Raw genomic sequence first — 27,847 nt, 5'->3', positions numbered from 1 at the left:
TCAGTTGTGTAGCAGTAAATGACAGAGAATATAATTGTCTTGAGAATCTGCCTTCTTTCTAAGAACCTCTATCTCAGATTCAAATACAATCCTGCCACACGCAGACATTTTACACCTAAAGGGGTAGCACAGAATTATAACTGTGTATTAGGTATGCTAAATATAGGTTAATTAACGAATCAATCAATTAGCCGATTAGTCAATAAGCAGGGGAGCCACAGCGAGGTTAGCTCCTGGCCCCACTCTTTAATACATTTAAAAGCTGGGGGGACCGAGTGTGAGCCGGGCCAGCTGATTCCCAGCTCGTGCCAGGTTCCCCTGCTGTGTTTTAGCCTTTTTAATGTATTAAGAGCCCGTCTGGGACTCCCCCTGGCACCAGCTCCTGTTCCCCTAGAGGGACTAGTCGACTAGTCGCTTACATTCCTACCGTATATTCCACTAGCTTTAAGAAACATCATAAATGATTCTGCCAGCCTGTCATAGTCCTGCTCCTCCTTCCTGCCCCCTCTTTTTGACTATGCAGGGTTGGACAAAAATTAATTTGCTCAAAGACGTTTGTCATCTCCTGTTCTCTGGTTGTTGCATGAGACATCAAATGATGACTGAGCAGCATGTGGTGAAAATCATCATGAACGATTCCCGCCCCCCCCCACAAAAGTCTCAGTTTTAAAGGGCAGGGGAACATCCCATCATCTCTTCTAAAATGTATTGGAAGAATCCTCCCTTAAATGGGGCTGGCATCCAACACTGTTCTCAAGCTTTCAATCCCAGAGTGGGATATAGAGAGACATAGTTTTCCCCGCCTCCGCCCCCCTCCGTAGAGGCTAGTGGGCTTTTTAATGCTGCAGGTTCTCTATGTAGAAGACTATAGTGTTATTTATTTATTTTATTGAGATCTGTATAGTCTTGCCACTTGCTTTTTCTGATTCTTACATCTATAAGATGCCTAAATGTTTCCCTTCCCTAAACCTACCATTCTGTTTTTTTCTTTACAAACTCCATCTCAATCTCATAATGATGTGAGAATTGAGATGGACTGCCAGCCGATGCATCTGACTCAAAGATCCCACTGAATTGGAGCTTTCCATGGTGTAGGAAGCAGGCAGAGAAGCTGGCTTTCTTGATCATGTTAATTCGGACACATGGTGACCAGCAAACTAGTCTGTACTTAAATTATTAGAAAGCTATTGAGGCAAAAACTGCAAGCTTCACATAGGCTATGTCTCACTACAGGGATATATCAGAAAAAGGTATGCAACTTGCGCTCTGCAATTTGCGTACCTTTTTCCGATAGCTTTTTCGGATGAGGCTCAGGCCAAATATCAGAAAAGTCTCCTCTTTCAGAAGAGCCCTTCTTCCTCATGGAGGAGGAAGACATGGCTTCCAAAATAGCATCTGCTCTTCCACACAAAAAAAAGCAGAAGAGCAGACACATTCCCTGGATGCAGTGGTTTACCTCTGGTATCCTGGAAAAACCCCGTAGTATAGCCATAGCCATAGTTCCTTAAGAGTGCTTGCCTCATTGCTCAGTTCATTTGAATAAATTATGAAGGCTCCTTTGGCTGTATGTAGCTGGAGGGTGAACATCAGCCTTGTGTTTTCTATCCAAACATACAAGAAACTTCTCGTGGAATTTGATATGGAAATATTTCAAGACTTTTTTAGTGTTTCCCTTTGGCAGCTGGATTGACAAAGCCATGAGAACTGTGTCTTTCCTCTGCTTTCTCTCAGCGCAGTTTAGCAGTTCCTGATTTCAAAATTAGTTTTTGTACAGATTGCAACAAAGGTCCCTGAATTTTGTTCTATCTCAAGAAGTGGTGTGTTTGCTTTGGATCACCTGTCTGAATCTATTCCACCATGCAAAGCTACAAGTTTCCTTACGCTGAAAAGAGAGGAGTATACTTGGCTGTAGCAGTGAGTGCTGTCTCCTTAGTACCTTGCTAAGCTTTATGTTTGAATATTAGCTATTTACCAAGAGCCAGAGTACAGTGAGGGCTGCACCTCTCTTGACTTAAAGACAGAGTTTGCCCAGTGAAGCCAAATTTTGAGCCAACCTGCAGCAGCTCTCTCAACTGCAGACTGTTGCAAATCCTGGGATTTAATCTGTGGTCAGCACTTAGTCCCTCTCCATGACATGTGATGTCCACTTCTTGCCCATGTGATCATTCTACTTTGTTTAGGAAAGAGGCACAATGTCTTTTTTACACCAGCCCATTCAATGCTACTCTGACTCTTCCCAAGCTGTCTTGCTGGAACTGATTTTAGCACAAGTTTGATTCCTTCATCTAATTTATTTTTCAATTGACAATGTAACAGCAAACCCGCTGCCCTTAAAATGGCTTTCTGAATCTCTTTAGAAAAAAAATCACCTGGGATTTAGATTTTTCTAGGATGTTTATAGGGAACCCCAGGAAGACAGATGTTCAGCATGTGGTCATTCCTGTTCACAACTCTCTAGGGATGATGTAAGATCTTTACTTCAAAGCTGACAGTATCCTCAAATTGAAATTGTAGCCAGCGTGCCATGGAAACTACCATCAGGCTTTAAACTGACTATTTGTCAGGGACTGGAAGGGAAACAGAAAGAAAAAGACAACTGGAGTGGGCACAGTGCTGGAATCCAATGTGGCGGGAGGGATGAGGCATAGGGTAGAAAAGGGACTTAAGAAATAGGGCAAAGAAAGTGATACAAAACTCCTTTGATACAGTACACATGGCTACTGAGTTCTTGCCCAAATACTGTAGTTGCACTAAATATGCAGTAAGTATTTAAGGCCACTAATGTAAAACCTAATGTTGAGGGAAGGAGGGAACTGTCTTTAAGACTTTAAATAATAGACCAAATGTGCATCCTTGGTTCAACCTCTTGACTTCATTTGCTGCAGGAGCGACACATCTAGCCTATTCTTCATGGCAGGCATATATGATCTGGTTTTGCAAGCCATTGTTGCAATGAAGTTTGAAGACAGTCATGGAAAGTTTTTTGTGTAATGGTATGTTACAAGATATGTGACTGACTTTTATAGCAGGACATTCTTAAATCTCATTTCAAGTTTAAATATCATGGTACAGCATTTAGCCTAGTTTATAAGAGCTATATAAGAATATAGATACCTCACTCACAGCCATAATCCCAATAAAATAAAAACCCTATTGCTATGGAATCTTCTAACCACTCCAGCTTAATTAACTGCTGTCTCCTAGTACTATATCTAGCTCTCAGTTGACTCTGTGGTCTGAACAGTACAATAGCTGGGCTTTCCCTGTTGTTTTGGACAGACATTCCAAGCTCTTGGATATATAATTATACTTATTAACAGATGAGAGCTGACTTGCCACGAAACAAGCAATATTGTCTCTAGCTCTGATTGAGCCATTCCCCCCTCACAGCGCCAAACTTAGAAATAAAGTGCTATTCTGAAATGTCTCTTACTCCTCATAGAATGAGGTTTACAGGGACATTGGAATAGTGAGCCCAAAATAACGGGCTTGCTGTTAAGACACGGGATAGCTATTTCAGGATACTCTGGTATCCTAAAATAGTGTTGCGATGTAGATGTACCTGAAGAGTCCAGAACTCTTGCAGTTCTTTGGTTCTAATCTTTACATACACAAACACACAGGCTGTGTCTACACTGGGCCACTTATTCCGGAAAATCAGCCGCTTTTCCGGAATAAGCTGCGAGCTGTCTACACTGGCCCTTGAATTTCCGGAAAAGCTACGATGCTCTACTGTACAAAATCAGCCACTATTCCGTAAAAACTATTCTGCTCTCACTCGGGCATAAGTCCTTATTCCGGAACACTGTTCCGGAAAAGGGCCAGTGTAGACAGCCCAGTAGTCTTTTCCGGAAAAAAGTCCCGATCGCGTAAATGACGATCGGGGCTCTTTTCTGGTAAAGCGCGTCTACATTGGCCACAGATGCTTTTCCGGAAAAAGGACTTTTCCAGAAAAGCAGCCTGCCAATGTAGACGCTCTTTTTCCGGAAATACTTATAACGAAAACTATTCTGTTTTAAGCATTTCCGGAAATTGATGCCAGTGTAGACACAGCCCCTGATCTTCTAGATCCAAAAGAGCTGCAACTTTCTTTTAGTGTCTCTTCTCTACATCACTTGAACTTGCACTGTCTCTTATAAGCTGCTTCAGGATGGATGGATTTGCATATAGTTTAAGCTGCACAGCAGGACTCAACTGTATGCAAACACTTGGACAGAGCCTTGTTTCAGTGCTGAAACCTACTCCCTCAATCTGCAGTGATTCTAAAGTATCAAATTACAAACAGTGATCCTGCTGAATTTTCATGGCACCACTAAAGAGAAGTAAGGGACATGTTTAGCACATGATGGGTATGTCTACACAGCAATATTATTTCAAAATAATGGCTTGCTGTGTAGATGCACATTTTGTTATTCCAAAATAATGCTTATTTTGAAATAATTTAGTCTGCCTCTACACAGCAAGCAGTTATTTCAAAATAATGTTGAAATACTGTCAAGCTGGAGGACTTCTTACTCCGACTCTTGTAACCCTCATTGCACGAGGAGGAAGGGAGATCGGAGGAAGAGTGCTCTATTTCGAAATAAGTGCTGTGTAGATGCTCCCAATTTCGAAATAAGCTATTTCGAAATAAGCTACACCCGCCTTTCTCAAACTATGAGTCCCAACCCCCCAGGGGATCACAAGCAACTTAGAGGGGGGTCGCGGTATCACAAAGTTTGAGAACTCCTGAGCTACGGAATTGACATAGTTTTATTTGCGTAGCTTATTTCGAGTTAAGCCCTGCTGTGTAGATGCACCTGCTCAGTTAGGACTGTCTAGGGAGAAATTAACGAAAGCATAGTAGTTTGGGTTGAGGCAGAGAAGGGCTGATATGCTTAAATGGTTCACAAGGTGCTAGACTATTTGTGGTTATTGCTGGATGGCTTGAAATAGGCAAAGTTGTATGATATGGCTACCCATATTAACAGGCATGTTTCATTTGGGCCAATGTGCTATAATTAAAGTATTTCTTGCTCCTCAGCAGCACAGAAAACATGTCTGTACAGTTTATGGGCTATCACAACCCATAAAAGCAGAATTTGTAATTGGAAAAGAGACTGCAATCCAAATCTGCAAGGACAGGTGTGACCAGGCAGCTACCCCATGAGTTACAGTGCCGTATTTGTACTGTTGAATAGTCACAATATACACATACACATGGAGGGGAAAAGCAACGGAGTATCTTCAGTGTTTAGATTCCTAGCATCACCAAGCATCACGTCAAGGCATATGTCAGAAGAAGCCTTCTACCTAGCTCAATCTCTCAGCTCTGCCCTTCTTTCCTGTCAATTACATAGATTCCCTTATTCAGCTAATTACCTCATTAGCCCAATCATTGCGTCCAAGTGTCAAGGATCTCCCATAACAGGTTAACTGCCTCCAGTTAATACTGTAATCTTCTTTGTTATGCCATTACCTAAAGGCACGTCTGCACTGCAGGGCAAAAGTCGAATTAAGATATGCAACTTCAGCTATCTCAATTACATAACTGAAGTCGAGCTGGCTTAACTCAGCTTTTGGCACTGTCTACACAACAGGAAGTCGCAGGAAGAACGTTTCCTTCGACTTCCCTTACTCCTTGTGAAATGAGGGTTACAGTAGTTGCAATAAGAAGTCCTTCAGCTCGACATTATTTCAGAATAATGGCTTGCTGTGTAGATGCGCATTTTGTTATTCTAAAATAACGCTGCTGTGTGGATGTTCCCTAAGTGACCAGAGTGCTACAGTTAGCATAACGGTGGCCACTGTCCTGAAGTCAGAAGCTGCCTTCTGAAATTGCTCCAAATAGATAGTTTATTACAGGTTAACTTTTTAATCTTGTCGTACTTCCATCAGATGCTGCTTGGTCCACACAACCTGATTTAAACCTATAACTAGGGGCTGTCAAGGACAGGGTTAATACTTTCCAAGACCGCAGATATAAGATTTATTAGGGACCCAGCCATGGTGGGAAGTGTGGCATGGCCCATCTGCAGTGACTTAGGGAATTCCCACAGGGCACCATAAAAGGAATGCAATTCAAGGAGCCTGGGTCGGCTATGGCTAAGAGCCAGTCCCTCCCTTGCTCTTGGGAAGAGCCCTCTGAATGGAGTACTCAAACTTTGCCTCTGTGGAGCTCATTTAAAAACTCATCGCGCTGTGGGGATCTCCCTCTGCACTATTGCTTTGCTGTATTTTATTGTATTGTTACTGGGGATTTTTAATTGAGGGTATGTCTACACTTGCAGCCTATTTCGGAATAGGGCTGCAAATGTAGGCATTCGGAATTACAAATGAAGCCCGGGATTTAAATATCCTGCGCTTGATTTGCATCGCTCCAGCCAGGCGCCATTTTTGAAATTTACAAGCCCGGAATAACTGCCCATGTCTACATGCGGCAGTGAAATGGGCGTTCGAAATAAAGCCCTATTTCGAACTACCTGTTAAACCTCATTGCAGGAGGAATAACAGGTAGTTCAAAATAGGGCTTTATTTCGAACACCCATTTCACTGCCGTGTGTAGATGTGGGCAGTTATTCCGGGGTTGTAAATTTAAAAAAAAAAAAAAAAAAAAAAAAAAAAGGTGCCCGGCTGGGAAGATGCAAATCAAGTGCTGGATATTTAAATCTTGGGCTTGATTTGCAATTCCGAATGCCTACATTTGCAGCCCTATTCCGAAATAGGCTGCAAGTGTAGACATACCCTGAGTTCTGAAATACTTTTCCCCATTTACTACACGTAAACCTCCCCTTTATGTTTGGTGCATCTGAGATTTTGGGAAGTGAGGTCTCATGACTCCTGTCCCTGACTCTACCAATGACAATGTGTAATGTTGGCCAAGTCACTGTGTCTCCTTTTCTCCATCTTTAAAATGTGACACTATTTAAATATATCTCAGGAGGTGTTAGGATTCTTAGTTAAGGTTTAGAAAGAGATTTTCATATACAACACCTCTCATTACAACAGCAAAGTGTAATTGCACTTCAGTGAACTCATCTAGCCACTTTATTGTACAGAAAAATCATACAATGCTGCTATGTTTTGGTTATTGTTTCTTTCAGATTTTTATTGCACTTGGAGAATTCCTTTTATCCTTAAACTGGGCCATTGTGGCTGACATACTACTGGTAAGCTTAAATTCATTCTTCCTGTAGTTGTATGGTTTGTGCTGATTATTTTAATTCTGTTCTCAAATCTGTGTACTCAGAGCACCTGCTTCTACTGGTAAGCCTTTTGTTTCCTCTTAAGAACACTACAATTGGTATCCCATTAACACTAAAAGTTGGCCCTGCACCAGTAAGAGACTCCACTTCACTGTCCGTATTCAAATATTTTATGTTTGTGCTGACATGGCTTTGAATAAAAAATCCAAATGGGGAAAACTCAATATTTTTAAACCTCTGTTTTCTAAAGAAAACTTGCTTATTAGGAAAGTCTGATGAAATATGCATTGTTACTCTCCTGGGTTTGCAGTGTCACTACTGGAACCCCCAATAGTATGCGGAACTTCACTGTTTTTCTAACACTTTGGCAATGTGGCGCTGTTTATTAATTTGATCTGTAAATGCTGAAAGCTGTGTGCACTATTTTGGGGTATGGAGGAATTTGCTGATAACTGACAGCGTGGTGAAATGAAATGGAGTCGCTTGCTTGCTAATTTCAAGATTTTCTTTAGAAAACAGAGGTTTAAAGACATTGAGTTTTATGAAACTGCTAAGCATTCTGGAAGGGGAAAAAGTGTTCCAAGAGTGAACACCAGTGTTGTAGACAGACATTATACTGTCTTTAGTGATCTCTTCGAAAGATACAAATGAAGGATCATGCTCAGTGACAGTAACTTCACTTGGAGCATGAACTTGAAAGACCCTCAGATCAATGGCTTTGCTGCTATGCTGCTGCTATGTAGAGATCCTAGGTAGGCACAACGTGGGATTCGGGCAGCATATTCTTGGCATGAATTTGGAGTGTTCATGATCATGGGGCAGCATCTGTGATGGAGAGAGGGATGATGATTCCTTTCTATTCAAGTGAGATTAATAATATACTTTGGCTATCACTAGTGCTGACAGCCAGGGTATGTCTACACTACAGAGTTTTTTTTTCGGAAAAACAGTCATTTTTCCGAAAAAACTTCAATTATGTCCACACTGCAGTTGCATTCTTTCAAAAGAAAATTGAAAGAACAGAGAGGTTTTTCTGACATTGGTAAACATCTTTCTATCAGGAAGAAGCCTTTTTCTGAAAGAGCTCTTTCGGAAAAAGGTGTGCGTGGATGGGGAAGAAGGAGTTCTTTCGCAAGAAGAGGAAAGAGGAAAAAGCAGAGGTGCCCTGGTGGCCATTCCGCCCATAGTAATCACAGCTTACATGTGAGATAGTGTCCATTCAGTCTGGACGGTATCTTTTGAAAAAGCAGATCACTTTTTTGATGCGCTTTGGCACTGTGGATGCTCTCTTTTGGAAGAAGTTTTTTTGAAAGTTATCTTCTGGAAAAGCTTCTTCCAAAAAAAGCCTAGGCTGTGTCTAGACTGCAGGGGTTTTTTTTTTCGAAAAAAGGCTACTTTTTTTGAAAAAACTTCACCTGCGTCTAGACTACAGCCGTGTTCTTTTGAAATTAAATCGAAAGAACACGGCTTTTCTTTCGCTGGTGGTACTCCTCATTTCACGAGGAATAATACCTTTTTTTGAAAGTGCTCTTTCGAAAAAAGGCGCTATATAATGCAAACTGTGCTTTTTCGAAAGAGAGCATCCAGACTGCCTAGGTGGTCTCTTTCAAAAAAGCAGCTTGCTTTTTTGAAAGTACTGTTTGTAGTCTAGATGCTCTTTTTCGAAAGAAGTATCTTTCGAAAGAGGCTTGCAGTCTAGACGTAGCCCTACAGGCTAGACATAGCCTTAGTGTCCGGGTGGACACCTGTTCCATCAGCTCTTGCCTTCAGGTGACACCTTCTGTCGGTTTGTTCAGTAAGTCAGTGCTTGCTTTCTCTGCCTAGTCAGTAACAACTTGTGTCTACTGAAATCCCCTCTCAAAAGTGAAGTCTCCTTTCCAGATGTGGAAGCTATTGTCGTGACTCTTTTCTTTAGCAGGAACTGTTTGCTAACATTGTCACTCTATAGAGGAGTTCACATCAGGGGCGGATGAGAGTTTTGCGGGGCCCAGGGCAGCACAATTTCACGGCCCTCCTTTGGAGAAAAAATAGAAAAAAGGCATCAAATGCACAAATTGAAGGTTATTTTCATATTACATGTGATTTGGGTAAATTTGATAGAAACTTAATTTAGTGGGATAATTTTTTATTTTAATTACATTGTAATTCATTCTTAAACAAAATTCTGCATTAATAATTAAACATTTTCATTCGTATTTAAGTCTGTTATAGCTGTCTAGCTCTTTTGACAGCTGGGTCTCTAACAACCGGTGGAAAAAGGGCTTCTCCCCAGCATCAGCCCCTTCTCCAGCCTCAGACACTGGAGCAGCGAGGCGCCCGAGGAGCAGGGAAATCCTGACCTGGTTTAGATGGGGCTGGCTGCTGTGTCCGAGCCAGCAGCCTCTCAGGAGCCTGCAGAGCAGCTGGAGGGAAAGCAGATGGCACCTCAGGCTCCATGCAGGGTCAGAGGAGGGGCCACAGAGGCTGCCCCGACTGGCCCCTGCCGAGAAAGGGAGCTCGGACACAGCAAACGAGCCTGCCACTGTCATCCTCCCACCCCCAGGAGTGGCCCAAGCAGAGCGCTCTGCCAGCCTGATGCTGCGCAGCTTGTGGGCTGGGTCCCTCCTGGCTGGGGCTGGGGGCAACCGCCTGGCTCAGTCACCCTGCGTCCGCACCAAGGCAGCTGTGTGGGCCCTCGTTGCCCGGCTGCTCCGCCGCATTGCTCTACGACTGGGTGCCGGGGGCCTATTGAAGCGCGGGGCCTGGGCCAGCCACCCCACTTGCCCTGCCCTATATCCGCCTCTGGTTCACATTCACAATGAGTGCACCCTCACACTTTCCGACTGGGAACCTTTATGGCCTAGTCTCTGAGGGTATGTCTACACTACCACCCTAGTTCAAACTAGGGTGGTAATGTAGGCAACCGGAGTTGCAAATGAAGCCCGGGATTTGAATATCCTGAGCTTCATTCACATGTTCCCGGGCGGGCGCCATTTTTAAATCCCCTTAGCTCGAGCTGACTGCCCGTGGCTACACATGGCAGTCAGAAGTTAATCTGAACTAAGTCCTTAGTTCGGACTAACTGTTACACCTCATTGCAGGAGGAATAACAGTTAATCCGAACTAAGGAATTAGTTCGGATTAACTTCTGACTGCCGCGTGTAGTTCGACTAACTACATTTGCAAGTTCGAATGCCTATATTAGCCACCCTAGTTCGAACTAGGGGGCTAGTGTAGACATACCCTTAGGCAGTATGTCAAACCAGAATGCTAATTTAAAAACTTGAAAGACCAAGCAAGCCACACTTTTCATATACCTTTTGCCATAGTAAAAGGTGACTCTTCATCAGTCAGTTCCAACCCTTTTAATTTGCCCACTTGCCAGTGCAGAGCTCTGCTACCATTTAATTAGTGACTCAGTGCCCACTGGTGCAAAGGCAGTAAACTATTTTCTGAGTATGCTTTGTGAGGTAACCTTCAATTTTAAACTTCAGTAATTGACATTTTCCTGTTACGCCAATCTGCTCTTAGTTCCCTTGTTGTGTCTTGGCTCATGCAAGGCCACTATAACTTTGGAATTGTATTCCATTGCATTGAAAAGCCACATGGCTTCAATGTACTAATGCTATCATCTCGGCTACAGAGCAGCACAGTAATCATTTAATCTTGAGGGATTTTATATATGTATTGTTATTTATATGGTTCCAACGGTTGCTGATAATATGGCTGGACTTAGGAATGGCTGTTCTTATTTTGCCATTAAAGTAGCTTTTTCCCCCCTCCCTCATGTGGTGTTGCTACTCAGAAAGTATCTCTAGGCTGTATTTATTCTGTAACCTGTGGAGCTGCAGTCAAAGGAATATGCTGGGTGAATGATAAGGCTCCTGCTCTTTTGTGGCTATTGAATCAAGATGCATTGAATGTAGCAACTTCTGTGGGTATGTCTACCCTACAGAGTTTTTTTTCAGAAAAATGGTCGCTTTTCCAAAAAAACTTCTATTAAGTTCACACTGCAATTATGTTCTTCCAAAAGAAAATCAAAATAACAGAGGTTTTTTTCCGACATTGGCAATCCTCATTCTGTGAGGAAGAAGACACACGGAAAAAGGCATTTGGACGGGGAAGAGAATGTTTTTTCGAAAGAAGAGGAAAGAGGAAGAAGCACAGGTGCCCTGGTGGCTACTGCGTCCATTCAATGTGGACGCTCTCTTTGAAAAAGCAGATCGCTTTTTCGATGTGCTTTGACAGTGTGAACGCTCTCTTTTGGAAGAAGTTTTTCTGGAAGATCTCTTCCGGAAAAGCTTCTTCCGAAAGAAGCCTGCAGTCTAGACGTAGCTTGTGTCCCCCCACTCCCAGCACCAAACATGAAGACTGTGTCTACATTGGCATCCCTTTCCGGAAAAGGGATGCTAATGAGACACATCGCAATTGCGAATTCCGCGGGGGATTTAAATATCCCCCGCGGCATTTGCATTTACATGGCTGCCGCTTTTTTCCGGCTTGGGGATAAGCCGGAGAAAAGCGCCAGTCTAGACATGATTCTCCGGAAAATAAGCCCTTTTGAAAGTAGGAATAAGAGATCCTCAGGAAAAGGGCTTATTTTCCGGAGAATCATGTCTAGACTGGCGCTTTTCTCCGGCTTATCCCCAAGCCGGAAAAAAGCGGCAGCCATGTAAATGCAAATGCCGCGGGGGATATTTAAATCCCCCGCGGAATTCGCAATTGCGATGTGTCTCATTAGCATCCCTTTTCCGGAAAGGGATGCCAATGTAGACACAGCCGAAGAGAACTAATATACAACCACAGTCATAACTTGAGTGAATGGAGAAGTGCCAAGCTGCCTTGTTGCTTTCTTCTATCTGTGTGGGAGCTTTAGATAGTATCTTCTTGTGTATGAGGTTGGTTATCAAAGTGAACAACCAGGACAATGGTCCAGGGGGAAGAAGGCATGTTCATAAGCACATACAACACTTCTGCTAGGAATCCAGTGTCCCACATTGCCAGACACAAGGGGTATTGAAGCTGGACATGTCAGTTGCAGCAGACAGGGCTTTGGTTCTGGTGTGTCTATTCATGCTGAACCTAGTGCCTCAGAATGGAGCAGAGGGAAGCCTTATGGCTGTTGCTGATGATTTCTTCAACATGTAAAATTGAGGTTTGCTCTATTTTTTTTTTTGTACTGGCATAGCTATGTTTTTATTTTGAACCAAAATAGTTACAGTAATACAAATTGCAGTGCGGACACAATTATACTAGTTAAGATTATTTTTCTTTCCAATATGGGAACAGGGGCGGATGAGAATTTTGCGGGGCCTAGGGCAGCACAATTTCGCGGGGCCCCTTTCACCTCTCACCGGGCGTCTCCTCTCTCACCTGTGTTGCGCGGCGTTTCAGCACGCTGCGCATGTGCTCCTCCACCGTGCGGCGTGGGGGAATTTAAAGTGTGCTATCCCACCGGGCCAGTTCGCCCCTGAACGCGGGGCCCAGGGCAGCTGTCCCGCTCGCCCTGCCCTATATCCGCCGCTGTATGGGAATAAGTCACACTGGTATAACTGCATAAAACTTTTACATGAAGAGCCTGACCTCTTCTGGTAATTAAATAGTGTACGGTCCTTTCTGTAAGAGAGGGTATATCTACACTAGCCCCCTAGTTCGATCTAGGGAGGTTAATGAGGGTGTCCGAAATTGCAAATGAAGCGTGGGATTTAAATATCCCACGATTCATTAGCATGTTCCCGGCCGGTCGCCATTTTAGAAATTGACTAGCCCGAAGTAACTGCCCACGTCTACATGCGGCAGTGAAATGGGATTCCCAATTACAGCCCTAAATCGAATTAGCTGTTATTCCTCCTGCAATGAGGTTTACCAGGTAATTCAATTTAGGGCTTTAATTCGGAATACCGTTTCACTGCCGCATGTAGACGTGGGCAGTTACTTCGGGCTAAATGGTGACCGGCCAGGAACATGCTAATGAAGCGCGGGATATTTAAATCCCATGCTTCATTTGCAATTTTGGTCACCCTCATTAGCCTTCCTAGATCGAACTTACTAGGGGGCAAGTGTAGACATACCCAGAGTGGGTGTTAACTAGGGTAAAGGGTATGTGAATGGGTAACTAGTTAACTGATTACCTGGGAGTAGTCCTCTGTCCATGGCACCCAGCGGGGACAGGAGTGGCCCTAGAGGAGCTGCCGGCAACTGGTGCCCTAGGTGAAACGCGCGATCGGCGCCCCTGTCTCCAAAGCCCTCAATGGCCATTTATCTTGGCGCTTTAGGTGACCGCCTAGTTCACCTGTATTGACGGGCTGCCACTGAGCGGGGGCTACTGGCTCCAAGCCCCCACAGGCCGGGAGTCAGCAGGCTTGGGTGGGACAGGTGGAGCAGAAGTGGCAGCAGGGAAAAGGGGAGGGCTGCGGAGCCCCAGCCCATGCAGGCTCGAGAGGTTCACGTGGAGCGGAAGTGGCAGTGGGGGAAGGTGTTTAACTGGTTAGCTAATTAAATGGGATTTTATATCCCTAGTGTTAACCCTGTGGTCTTGGCCAAAACTCCTTGTAGCCTTCCTAACTTCCACCTTCAGTTTAAGCGGAAGCAGTTATATGCGATGGTGGAGTGTAGCTGTATTTCACGGATGAAAGATGTGATCCCTCTGTCAGGGGTTCTGGGATCTCTTTATATGCACGGTGATGTGTAGAAAGGCACAAAGCACGTTAATGAACTTCACGTACAAGTCAAAGATGAAATCAGATCTTTTTCTGAGTTGTTTGCCTTGCTTATTAAGCTCCCTTTTACACAGACAAGAAACAAATACTTCCTCGCTCATAGCAGCTAATGCAGACACCTTGGGTGTGGAAAGAAAAACACCAGCCATCGCGTTAAATACTTCATGAGGTGCCCTCAGGTGAGGGGCCGTTTCTATATTTATGAGAATGTTAATAATTAACAATGCAGCGCTGTGTCTTTGTCTGGTTCTGTCTCATCTAGGATTTTAAGCACATGATCATTTAGCCGAAGAAACTGTCCTTCCATAGAGGACAAAGATAGGAATACAGTGTTCCATAGCTTCTCCCCATTTGCTTACTGGAAAGATCAGAGTGGCTCATAGACATCTGAGCTTTGGTGTTGCCCCATCTCATTGTAAAATCCAAGGGTTGCCTTAATCCAGGGGTGGATTTTCAAACCACTTGTCTAAGGAAAAGGGGATAAATATCTGAGTCCCTTAAACATCTGTTAGAGAATCTCTCTCTATATTTTAGAGTGTGTCTGTCTACCTGTGAGTGCGTTTGTTCAAGAGCTCCTCCGAAACCATAAGAGCTAGGACCACCAAATTTGACATGCAGCTTCCTCTTACCGTAACTTAAACCAAGATCAGGATTTGGATGTGCCTGGAAAACATGAAGTGCTGGGAATGGGACTATTTTCTATAACATGGAAGAGAGGGGCACAGAAAGGCGAGATGTGATACTGAAAGTGGCCACTGTGGGGCAGCTGCAGCACCAAGGGTACGTCTAGACTACAAGTCTCTTTCAAAAAAGGCTTTTTTGAAAGAATCTTTTGAAAAAGCCTATTTTGAAAGAGAGTGTCTAGACTTCTTTCGAAAAAGTGAGCCGCTTTTTTGAAAGCGAGCACCCAGGCAGTCTGGATGCTCTGTTTCGAAAAAGCCCTGTTTGCGTTCAAGAGCGCCTTTTTTTTTTTGAAAGAACACTTTCGAAAAAAGGCGTTATTCCTCGTGAGATGAGGATTACCGCCATTGAAAGAAACGCCGCATTCTTTCGATTTAATTCGAAAGAACGTGGCAGTAGTCTAGTCGCAGGTGAAGTTTTTTCTAAAAAAGGCTACTTTTTTCAAAAAAACCCTGCAGTCTAGACACAGCCCAAGAGAAGAGCCAGCAGGGCTGGGCCTCTGGCACTTTGCCTGTCAGCACACTGATAAGGAGCCCTCCCTTCCCCCCCGTGCCCCACATCTGGAGTCTTTGCCCCCACCATGGAAAGCCTGCAGGCTGTGTGTAGTGGGTTGCTGGATGGAGGCAGCCCCTGGAACCTGGCCCCTCTCTAGATAGCCTGCAAGCTATGGGATGAGGCTGCTGGAGGCTAAGGGCAGCCCCTGGAGCCTCATCCCCTGACAGGCTTCAGGGGGCACTGCTGGAGGGGTGAGCTTCGCCATCCCTAGACAGTCTTCATGTCTTGAGGGGGGATGCTGGTGTGGGCCGCAGTCTTTGGATCATGGTCCCCTCTCAGGCAGCCTGTATGCCATGGGGGAGGCAACTGTGGCGGGTGGGGAGGAGGTGTGTGTGTGGTGGCGCTGGTAGGGGAGCGCTACTCCAGCCCTCTGGAGGATTCACCACCAGAGCAGTGCCATCCTCACCGCCCCAGGTGGTCCCAGTAAGGCCCCCTCCCAGCCTCCTGTCCTGGGCCCCCTGCCCTGAGTCCTGCACCTCCCACCTGCCTTGACTTCTGCACTCCTTCTCCCTGCCAGGAGCCGCCCACTTCCCAACCTTCTGCCCTAAGCCACACGCCATCTGCTTTGCCTCAACCCCAAACTCTCACTCCAACCTTAATTTTCCTTCATTTTTTAAAAAAAGGAACAAAATTTTGCTTGCTTTTTTATGTAACAGTGCTTTGTCCAAGTAGCACTGCTTTGGGAGGGAAGAGGCTGCCAATTAAACCACATTTAGAGAGTTAGGCAGCCAATAGAAACTGAAAAAATGAATTTCACATGCCTGAAATATAGTGTAACTCTTGTGTGTTGGCCACAGGATAAGCAGCTCATACGATTGCATTAATAGGAGTGTTGTGCACAAGACACGAGAAGTCATTCTCCTACTCTGGGCTGATTAGGCCTCAATTGGAGTGTTGTGTCCAGCTCTGGGCACCACATTTCAAGAATAATGTGGAAAAATTGGCTAAGATCCAGAGAAGAGCAACAAAAATGATTAAAGGTCTAGAGAACATGAGCTGTGCAGGGAGGACTGAAAGAATTGGTCTTCTTTAGTTTAGAAAAGAGAACACTGAGAGGGGACATGATAGCAGTTTTTAAGTATCTAAAAGGGTGTTACAAGGAAGAGGAAGAAAAATTGTTCTCCTTGGCCTTTGAGGTTAGGACAAGAAGAAATGGGTTAAAATTGCAGCACGGGAGGTTTAGGTTGGACATTAGGAAACACTGGAATAAATTGCTTAGGGGGGTTGTGGAATCTCCATCACTGGAGATATTTAAGAGCAGGTTAGACAGACACGTCAGGGATGATCTAGACCAGTGGTCCCCAACCTTTTGGGGCTGCCGGGCGCCCAGGGGAGAGGCCACTCAGGCGCCGGGCACCTAGGAGCGGGGCCACAGATGCACCTAGGGGAGGGGCTGCGCACGTGTCCGGGGGTGGGGCCGCCCATGCACGTGCCCAGTGCCAGCGCCACCCATGTGCCGCACTCCCGGGTTCGGCGCCTCTCCTGTGCCACACGCCCAGGGGTGGGTCTGCCCATACGCCACGCGCCTGGAGCTGGTGCCTCTCCTGTGCCGTCTGCCCAGGGGCAGGGCTGCCCATACGCCGTGCGCCCGGGGCCAGAACAGCCCATGCACTGCATGCCCAGGGTTGCCATCGCTCCTGTGCCACACGCCCATGAGCCAGCAGCACCCATGCGCTCCGCGCCTGTGCCCAGCACCGCTCCTGTGTCGCGTGCCCAGGGGTGGGGACGTCCGTACGCAGCGCACCCAGAAGCCGGCACATGTGTCCATACGCCGCGCGCCCACGGCACATGTGTCATGTGCCACGTGCCTGGGGCCAGCACCACTCCTGTGCTGTGTGCCCAGGGGCAGGGATGCCCATATGCCACATGCCTGGCACAGAAATGAATGTTAGATTGATAATGTCCCAGCCATCCGTTATCTCGATTGAGGATGTCATCAGTGTGAGAATTGAATTTGTGGATGAATTCAGTCTCTGTGTATTTGGCTTATAGAACTGGTTTGTGACAAGACAGCCACCTGGAGCTCTTTTAAAGAGTGATTAGGTAGATTGAAGTTTCTCCAACAAGTTTCTGTATGTTCCCTTTACATATATCTGATTTGTGTCCATTGAGTCTTTCCTGTAGGTACTGTCCAGTTTGTCCAATATATGTAGTAGTGGGGCATTGCTGGCATTTGATGGCATAGATCAAATTACTGGAGGTACAGTTAAACGCGCCTCTGATTTGGTAGCTTATGTTGTTGGCTCCATATATATTCACTTGTATAGATATGTAGGTAGAGTTGGTACTGTGGCTGATTGCAGGGCTGGGTTCTGACTAACTCAGCTACCCCCTGAAACTTCTAAAATACAAGTTATCCTTTTCCACTATTAGGATAAAGTCTCGTCTAACGTGCTGAGGACACGTGAACACACACTCCATCTCCAAGGATAGGCTTATACTGGCTACCCAGCACCTAGTGCAATGGAACCCTGTTGTCAGCTGGGGACTCGTGACACTACCGTAATATCGCTGTGTATCTGTGGGCTCCAGATTGGCTTAGACTTGACTGCAGTTGGTTTGAGGCTGAGTATGCTATCTCTGGGCTGTATGTATGAATGTGTCTTTGCCTTCAAAAATCACACCAATAAAAATCCTGGACTATAAAGTTTGGAAACAGGAGGTGCAGAGAACACTATGTGCTTTTGTCTTCAAAGTGAGCAGATGGCAAGTACTTGAAAACAAAATGCCCTAAAGCTTTATAATTTTTGTTATTTTAGTGCTCTGCAAATAAGTTTCCTGGCTGTGTCTAATAATGTAAACATAGTGTCAGGACAGAAAGTATAGAAAAGAAGCACTAACAATGTAGGATCCCAATGTGCCTTTTATACATAGTTTATCTCCTCCATTATCCAAAATCATATTCCATTAACCATAATCATATTTCATTTATAAAACATGACTGTAATTATCCCAGTGCTTTTCAAGTGTCATGGACACACGGGTACATATGTTCTTTCAAATGGTTATTTTAAAGTATTTGTAATTAAAGCACTCTCTGAGCAATATTATTGGGTAGAATGGATGTCTCTAGGGATTAATAGAATTTAGTTGGTCATCAGAGGTAGAATTGCCAGCATCTGACACCTTTTTGGATGTCTTGTGTGAAAAGTTTGAGCTCCAACCCTAGTGACTTGGAATGCATAATGTTTTGTCTCGGCTGGCATCCTTATTAGACTTGGCAGAGTTTCCAGACTCAGTCTGGAGTCAGAAATACCCTCAATCCAAGATGAAGCTGTTCTTCAGGGCCAGGGCAACTGACAGTGTGGGTGAAACGACAGAGAAAATTGCAGAGCAAGTATCTGCTTAAGGTAAATCAATAAAACCACAACACCTATCATTCAGCATTGTCTGTAAAAGCTAATGGCATGGCGAAATGGATCGGTACACCCTGCATTGAGAGACGAGCTGGGTGTGGTCTTTTATTAGACCGATTTCTATTAGTGAGAGAGACAAGCTTTTGAGGTTACACAGAACTCTTCTCTAGATCTGGTAAATGTATGCTGCTAAATGCATTGTGAAATGGACTGAAATATGTGTTAACTCCATATGCTAAACAACAGACCATTCAAAGGGAAGCGGCCAACTAAGAGCTCTCCAGTTATCGGAGGAGGGGAAGGCTACTAATGGGGTGTCACTCCTCCCCATTTCACCTTCATTCTTTCTTCTGAATTTTTTTCACTGAGTAGTTTTCCCAAGAGTAGTCACAGAAAGTAGTCTGCAACTTTCAATCTTGGTCTGTGCAGGTCAGTTACAGAATTATCGAGTCTTCAAATATTGATGATCCTCTTGTTTTCTTTCAGTACGTGGTGGTACCAAAGTGCCAGTCAACAGCTGTTGCCTTGCAGATTTCAGTGAGCCATTTGCTGGGAGATACAGGCAGCCCATACCTCATTGGAATTGTAAGTATGGGGATGTTTTGACTACTTCTCTGCAGCGTATCCATACCTTTCAAAATATAAAACATTTGGAATTTTCTGAAGAATAGGCTCAGATTTCTGGTTCCATATTGGAAATGCATTTAATTGTCTTTTTTGCAGTGTGGAACTCTGACCCAGATGCAACTTAACCCAGCCCTTCTGTTTTAAAGCATGTATATCACTGTTGGCCTCCTGGCCTTGTAAATATGTAAATACACACTTAATTCTATACATGCCATTAGTTTCACTGTGTGCAAAAGTATCTGCAGGATTCAGACCTCACTTTGATATCAGCTATACTCATTCAGATTTCGTAGCAACTCATAACATAATATTTTGCACTTCAAAATGTAAAATATAATCCAATAAAATCTGTAAGCAAGATCTCAGGGATCATAGGATTTTAGAAATCACAAATTTCATGATTTCAGTTATTTAAATATGAAATTTCAGGGTGCTGCAATTGTAGAGGTGCTGATCCCTATAATTTTAATTCACCCCTTATCTACTGCACAGAAGAGAGGAGTGCAGTAGATAAGGGGTGAATTAAAATTATAGGGATCAGCACCTCTACAATTGCAGCACCCTGAAATTTCATATTTAAATAATTGAAATCATGAAATTTGTGATTTCTAAAATCCTATGATCATGAAATTGACCAAAATGGACCATGGATTTGGTAACACCCTATTAATGAGACCTGAGTCTCTTATCACTATTGGTAAATAAAGTTGGTCAAACTTCCTCTCACAGCTTTTATGTCTTTGCCATTCAGTGCTTTCTGCATATCCATTCAAGAACTGTGTGATCCCTTCCATTAGTTTTGTTCTTAAGAAGGGTGTAAAATTGGCATGTTATGGATACCTCACAAACCAGTCACTTTCCCTTTGGCTCACTTGGTGCAGCTGCTACCCATGACCAATAGGAATCCCAGTTGATAGGTTAATCCTGCAGCCAAGATATCCAGAATCCTGTCACAAGATGGCATTGTGGGGGCTCTTCAGTTCCAAATTAGTGCCACCTGTAGTGATGCGTTCTGGTGTGTATAAATGCCCACTAGGGCCTAGTATTCGCACCGAAGGCTTTGTCATGGGTTCCAGTTCCCAGGGGCGCAGAAGAGTGTTAGTGTAGAGTGTCCAGGAGATCTTGGACCTCATCAAGGAGTGGGGCGATAAATCCATCCTCTCTGACCTCTGAACCAGCAAGAGGAAAACTGACATTTACAGCAAGATTGCAAGCTGTCTGGTGGCTAAAGGCTATTCCGAAGACGCCCAGCAGTGCCGAGTGAAAATCAAGAAACAGAGGCAGTCCTACTATAAGGCAAAGAAGGTGAGCAGATGGTCTGCTGCAGCTTGTTAACGTGTCTGCAGATGATGTGGGAGTTCTACCTGCACAGCTCCATGAAGCTCTCACATAAGAACTCTTTGAGTCTTTGCACAAGATTTTTGGGGAGGCCAGCCTTATTCTGTCCTCTGCGGTAGGACACCTTCCCATGTCAAGCCATGAGTAAGTGGTCTATCACCATGGAACCACAAAGCATTGCTGCATAAGGGCTAGTTTTATGGCCGCATTCAGTCAGCATACACTCCCAATCACTCCGTGTGATCCAGAGAAGACTGATATCTCACATGGCAACCTGGAGGAAGGAGGAGGGGAAGCACTCACCCCGGGAAGCTGCGTGTTCTGGACACAAATCCTGACCCCTGCAGGCAGGAAAAGCAGTGTGCCTGGGAAGAAATGTGTGCTGTTCCCAGTGTGTGCCGGATACAGTGGAAACCAATCCGCCCCACCCTCCCTACTTCTGCCTTCAGGCTCCTGCCCTGTCTGGCCCCTTACTGTGCTTCCCTGCCTTCGGACCAAGTGTGTCCTGATGTTCTCCTGAGATGTCTGTGCACCTGCTGTATTTAAAGCAAACATTTGGCCTTGCATGGAACACATCTTCTTTGTTTTTAAAGAGACCTTCAGTGTAGGCTGACAGATTAGCGTTAGGCTTAACACAACGTATCTGCTGTAAAGTCTGCCCTTGTAACTTTTCTTTACAGCTGGGACAGCAGCCAGCTCGGTGCGTACTCCGCCTCTTACAGCATCTGCTCACCTGGCTCAGATCCGCAGGCGAAAGTGGACAAGGGAGAACATGTTCTGGGCACTGCATTTCAAAAAAGATGTGGAGAAATTGGAGAAGGACCAGAGAAGAGAGAGAAAAAAAAGATTAAAGATCTAGAAAACACGAGCTATGAGGGAAAACTGAAAGAATTGGGCTTGTTTAGTTTAGAAAAGAGAACACTGAGAGGGGACATGATAGCAGTGTTCAAGTATCTAAAAGAGTGTTACAAGGAGGAGGGAGAAGAATTGTTCGCCTTGGCCTCTGATGATAGGACAAGAAGCAATGGGTTTAAATTGCAGCACGGGAGGTTTAGGTTGGACATTAGGAAAAACGTCCCGCCTGTTAGAGTGGTTAAACACTGGAATAAATTGCCTAGGGAGGTTGTGGAATCTCCATCACTGGACATGTTTAAGAGCAGGTTGGATATTATCAGGGATGACATAGATGGTGGTTGGTCCTGTCGTGAGGGCAGGGGACTGGACTTGATGATCTCTCAAGGTCCCTTCCAGTTCTAGGAGTCTATGTTCTATGATTCCATGTTCTGGGAGCAGACTGACAGTGTGCACTCCCTCATGGAGGAGATGTGGGCAGAGCACCTGGACTTGATTGCGGAGCACCAGGAGAGAAGAGCCACCAAGGAGCAGCAGGCAAAGCAGCAGGAGGCCATGTTTGCCTCCCCGACTGCTGTGATGGAGCTCCTGGCTTTGTGTCCATCAAGGCTTATTCCCCACTCTGACATGATAAATGCAGAAGTGGGGGCCTACAAAAGTATCCCATAACCTTATCTTTCCAGGTTTTGGTATAAAACTTCCCCCCAAAATCTAAAAAAACCTAGATTTTGGGGATAAAAATCCGCTGCCACCACCCAAGTAGTGATAAGGAAACCAGGGAGAGACCACTTGGGAAATCTCAGCCCCAAAAGTAAAAACCAGGACACAAAAATTAACCAGTACCAGGTTAATAAAAAGAAAAGAGAAAGAACTTTTATTATCACCACAATATTCCTGTTGCAAGCATAATGACTAGATGGAAAAATCACAAATTAATATACTCATGGGGGGGATTCCACCATGGGCCAAAAGCTTAGTTACAAAGGAGAGCAAAACCCATTTTTAAATGCACAGCCATCAGATTCCCATTCCCATACCATAAAACAGTAAAACCTAATGGATTTATTTAAACTTTGCCCTACTTACAGATAGTGAAGAATCTTTTCTTCATTTAGCTTCTCAGATCTATGCCAGGCCAATGTAAGAGTAAAAAGAACTGTACTTTTCTATATCCATCCCTCAGCTCTGCTCTACATGGGGGCTGTGTCTACATTGGCATCCCTTTCCGGAAAAGGGATGCTAATGAGACCAGTCGGAATTGCAAATCCACGGGGGATTTAAATATCCCCCGCGGCATTTACATTTACATGGCTGCCACTTTTTTCCGGCTTGGGGATAAGCCGGAGAAAAGCGCCAGTCTAGACGTGATTCTCTGGAAAATAAACCCTTTTCCGGAGGATCTTTTATTCCTACTTGAAAGTAGGAATAAAAGATCCTCCGGAAAAGGGTTTATTTTCCAGAGAATCACGTCTAGACTGGCGCTTTTCTCCGGCTTATCCCCAAGCCGGAAAAAAGCGGCAGCCATGTAAATGTAAATGCAAATGCCGCGGGGGATATTTAAATCCCCCGCGGATTTGCAATTCCGACTGGTCTCATTAGCATCCCTTTTCCGGAAAGGGATGCCAATGTAGACACAGCTGGGTACTTTAACCACATGGGAAGTGAGATTAAATACAGAGGGTTTTGGCTGAACATCTTCAGATGCGGCAAGGAGTCTTGTGGCACCTTATAGACTAACTGAAGTGTTGGAGCATAAGCTTTCGTGGGCAAAGACCCACTTCGTCAGATGTATGTCAAGACGAAGTGGGTCTTTGCCCACGAAAGCTTATGCTCCAACACTTCAGTTAGTCTATAAGGTGCCACAGGACTCCTCGCTGCTTTTGCAGATTCAGACTAACACGGCTCCCCCTCTGATACTTGACATCTTCAGATGAGTGCTCATTATATGCCACACAGCTTAAAACTCACTTGGGCCCTTTGTGACTTTTACAGCCTTCTCCTCCATTCCTCAGAATATGCAGCTAATAGGACCTCTTCTTCCCATTTCTTCCCATGTTACTCCACCTCATCTTGAATGCTTTCTTGCTCAAAATCCAACTGCCTTTCCTCACCCTGACGCCCCTGTACAATTCTTCCCTTCTCTTTTTGGCTCTTGCTGCTGCCGCCTGCTTCTTCCGACAGTGCCAGCTTTGATGCCTACCCCATCGATCAAAAGTGAAAGCCTTGATTAGGGATGGGTGAAGAACTTCTGATAATGCAAGAAAGGACTCAGCCCCTTTGCTCAGATTTGCAATGTGGCTCAGACCTGTTTGTTGGAGGTCAAGTAGGAAACCCATTGAATTGAGTTAATGGCTACTGCATGAGTCCATCCTGCCATGGTTGCAGCTATTTGCAGCTCTTGGGAAACTGGAAGCTTTGGACATATGCAACAACCTGATTACATAAGACTTGGACTGAGATGCAGGGAAGGCCAATTTGTATGTTACCAGACGTAGCAAGTACAGGCAAGTTTTCCTCACCTATCCTCTCTCTTGTTCTCGTCAGTGATGTCTCTGTGAGCAGCACATTAAAGCATGGAGAAAAGAAGCCATTGAGTCCAAAGTAAATGACACTGTGTTCTCTTTCCTAGGTCTCTGACGCTATCCAGGCCAGACACAGTGACTCATACCTGGGGGCATTCCGGAGCCTGCAGTACAGCTTCATCTTGTGTGCCTTCGTTGGTGTCCTTGGGGGAGGCTTTTTCCTCCTGACGGCCCTTTATGTTGAGGAAGATCGTAAGGAAGCACAGCAATTTTGCAGAGGTTTCTATATCCATTTGTAATTTCCTCTGCCAGCCTATCCAACTGCTGTAGCTGTTTCTACCTCAAGCTAAAATACACTCTCGGGGTACATCTACACTGCATGCTTATTTCAGAAAAAGATATTCCAGAAGATATCGTCCAGAGTAGCTTAGAGTGTTCACACTACAGGGAAGCCTCAGAATTAGTGCAAGATAGGCTACCCTAATGTGGACGTGCTATCTTGATTTAGAGCCCCAGGAGGCACTGGGGAGGAATAACTTAGAATGGCCCTGGTGAGGAGCTATTTCAACATAGCAGCAGTGAAGTGTCCATACACACCCTCTTCTGAAAGAGCTTTTTTGGAAGAGACATTATTCCTCATGGAATGAGGAGTAATGGTAGTTTGAATTAGGATCTTTAATTCAAACTACCTACTCTGTGCCGTGTGTAGCCGCGGGCACGGAGTTCGGACTAAGGGGGATTTAAAAATGGCGGCGCCCGGGAACATGCAAATGAAGCCCAGGATATTTAAATCCCGGGCTTCATTTGCAACTCTGCTTGCCCTAATTACCCTACCTACTCGAACTAACGAGCTAGTGTAGACGTACCCTAGCAGACTAAATAAATTCCTCATATCCTGGGGCAGTAAGCTTTGCAATGTGTCCTAAAAGTCAGCAAATTGCCATTTTTGGCAACTCCTCTAGTAACCTCACAACATTACAATATTAAAATGGCATTGGAAGTACTACATAATTCAGCTCACTGTGGGGTTTTAGGCCATTCTCTGGAGCAGGATATCAGTCTTTCTCAGGCAAAAGGCAAGATCAGAAGGACTGTTTCTGGTTTTATGCAACAGTATAAGTTCTGCCTTATTCCATGCAAGGATCTAGATTCAAGAGTGTAGTCATCCTAGTGAGAACTGATGTATAATGTTCCCTTATTAGAAACACTCTGCTCAGTAGCACACCTCTTCTGACAGACTCTGTTTTCCAGGTACTGAGAATAAAGGCTACGTTTCAAGCGAAGATGAACTCCAGGATGAGCGCCCCAAAGCATGAAGGAGCCACTGCTTCCTTTCCTTTCGCCCAGTGAAGCTAGCGTTGGAGGAAAAGGTCAAATAAGAATCCCTCCATATGGAATGGAACACCTTCATGCTGATTTTTCTGATGCTTTTGACTGAGAGTCAAAAACTGCTACTGAAGTGGCATATGGCAAACCCTGTGTGAAATTGGCACGGGAGCTCGGTGGAGTTTTATAGCTCCAGAAGCCAGGAGTATAGAGCTGTCACAGAAATGGATATTGTCCCAAGAAGACAATCCTATTTAAGAATGTCAGGTGGAGACAGAGATGAAGGGATGGGGCTACTGTAAATTCTAGGGGAAAAAATTAATCATCCTGTTTAAATGTTTGGAAAATCAGAGCAAGACCAAACGGAGCTGCGGATTCTGTATCCCCATATCCTTATTTATGACAATGGAAGACAAAGGCTGGCTGTGGAATTGAACGAGTGTAACTAGGGGCAGAATATGTTATTATGGAAGTTAAATAAATACAACTTTAAACAATCACAAGGACAAAAGAAAAACGTCAGGAGACTCAACAGCAACCTCATGTGTCAGGATTCAAAACAATCTGGATTCTGAAATACTGTGCAACTCTTCCAATGAACTTCTGAAGATGGTGCAGACTGAGTTTTAGAGTCAGAGATGAAAATGTTGGAGCAGTTTGTCGTAGCACAATATCACGTGTTCCCGCACAGCAGCTTTTCGTGGCATTTTCCAGGTGTTTGTACCAGTTGGTGGATTGGTCCTTCAGGGGCCTTAGGATTCATTTGTACAATCATGGTTATACAGTGTGCAAAAGCCATTTGGATTTATCCACACAGCAAACACTTGCTAGGTGAATCAGCTAAATTGCAAGGGCAAGTGAAACATTATTAATATAACTGATAATTCCGCAGCCATGTCTTCACTAGGCACAACCTACAAGCACATCAATCTGTTTTTTCCCCTAAATATGCCCTCATTTTTCAAAAGAAGAAACCCCAGATCAATTTGGTAATAATAGAAAGCTCATTGGAACTTTAAATACATACAGTGCAAAGCTGTCAAGGACATAATTAGCAGTACTTTGTCTGAAACAAACAAACAAAACCCCTATGGACCTAAATCCTGAGTAAGTACATAGGACTTGACCCATGTAACTTGGTTAAACTAAACTGGGAAACGACACTGTTCTTCCAGAATGAAAATGTCCACACAAGAGCTTAAACTCAAATAATTATTCCGCAATAGCTATTCCCTACACTTCCAAGTGCTAGACAAGTTCTAATACTTGGGATCACATTCAACAGCTGGTGTACACCAGCATCAGAGGCCAAAACTTTGTCTTCTACTAAGTGTAATTACAGAACCTTTTATTGGTTGCCCCTTTGTCTTAGATAATTTTTCATCAGATTTTACTTGTAGTTTTGGAGAATTTGTTTATATTCATCCTGTACTGAAGGTTCTAGGTTACGTCATAGCTCTGTATGCATTACATATACCTGCATCCATATAGCATAACTATGAATTGACCAGGGTGTATTTTGTTTGGCTGTTACTACCTTTCTGGCCAAGAATTTTTTTTTGTGTGGTGAAGTAATGTAGTAAAAGGGTTTGGAACTGAATGGCTACCTGGAGATTCAATAAAGAAATCTGATGCCTTCAGCCTCCAAGCTAGACTCTAGCTTAGCATAAGAGTGATGGAAACTTGCTACCACAAGGTGACTCTTGGGTGCTCACATCACAGAATCCCCATTCACCAGCACAATAGGCTACTAACAGTCCTGGCAGAGAGACAAAGTTTAAAGAGCCATGGAGCCTAAATTATCTCGCTGTTATAGGGGTAAGGCATGTTTGGAATAGTAGTATATATATTTCCCTGCACTGCACTGTCTGTTCTTTGAATAAAGAACTTATTTTCCATGACTGTCGCTGTTTAAAAACAAACAACAAAAAATGCACTCTCAGGGTTTGATACAGGTTGGACCTGACTGGTTCTGAATGAGAAAATTTGCCGGACCAGGGGAGGTCTCCTGCCACTGCCCCCAGCAGGCAGCCCTGCCTCTCCCTCCCCCCTCAACCTAGCTGATCTGCTTGCCTAGCTGCTTCTGGCTGGCTGGGCCACACAAGTTCTGGCTCCTGTTGTGCAGCTCCGAGGCTCCGGAGGCTTATCCATCAGGCCACCAAAAGGCCGAGCCTCAGTCTGCATAGCTGGGGGAAGCCGCGGAGCTCCAGCCCTGGCCCACGCTCTTGGGGACTACAAGAGGCTGCTGTGGGGCTCCAGCCCTGCTCTCCTGGGGGTTGCAGCAGGGCTCCGGTCTGACCCCCGCACTCCCACATGCTGCTGGAGGCTGCTGCAGGGCTCCAGCACCCGTCCGGCGCTGCCCCCAGTCGGGCTGCAGACCCTGTTGCCCCAACTCAGCTGGCTATCCTACACTCAGGCTCCCATGCTCTCTGGTCCGGGAGCATCTGTGGTCCGGCAGGATCACAGATGTTGCCTGACCAGAGAATGCCAGTTTTGGGAGGTACAACCTGTATTCAGTATATTGAGCGAGAGATGGAAAATAGCTTTTCTGCCGAACTTTTTGCCTTCAGAGATTCCAGCTCTGAGTTTTAGAAATCTTACCTGTCTGTGTACAAGTTCATGAAAATAAGACTTCAGACTAGAAATCTGAGGTGAGCAAGTCAATATTTTTTTTCAGTACATGCTTTGTTTTTCTTCTCTCTTTCTGC

The 27,847-nt window shown here is 44.7% G+C and overlaps 1 protein-coding gene across 4 annotated transcripts in view; it reads left to right on the top strand.

Annotated features, from left to right (window-relative positions):
• Nucleotides 1-27,847, top strand: part of SPNS3 (SPNS lysolipid transporter 3, sphingosine-1-phosphate (putative)) — a 112,674-nt gene that overhangs the window by 25,561 nt on the left and 59,266 nt on the right. For 2 of the 4 annotated variants that reach the window (XR_012896993.1, XM_075904315.1), the window contains exons 9-10: nt 7,083-7,148; nt 18,961-19,059. Coding sequence is in view for 2 of the 4 variants with exons in the window: in XM_075904315.1 (XP_075760430.1) it covers nt 7,083-7,148; nt 18,961-19,059 (165 nt within the window). In the remaining 2 variants the exon portion in view is untranslated. Of the gene's footprint in view, nt 1-7,082; nt 7,149-18,960; nt 19,060-23,920; nt 24,093-25,064; nt 27,841-27,847 lie in introns of those variants that run through there. The other 2 variants (XR_012896992.1, XM_006136063.4) reach the window with 2 other exon arrangements.

This window comes from Pelodiscus sinensis, chromosome 21, assembly GCF_049634645.1.
Source record: "Pelodiscus sinensis isolate JC-2024 chromosome 21, ASM4963464v1, whole genome shotgun sequence".
NCBI classification, from domain to species: Eukaryota; Metazoa; Chordata; order Testudines; family Trionychidae; genus Pelodiscus; species Pelodiscus sinensis.
Note: the sequence above shows the minus strand (reverse complement) of the source record. Positions and strands in the feature narration are given on the sequence as shown.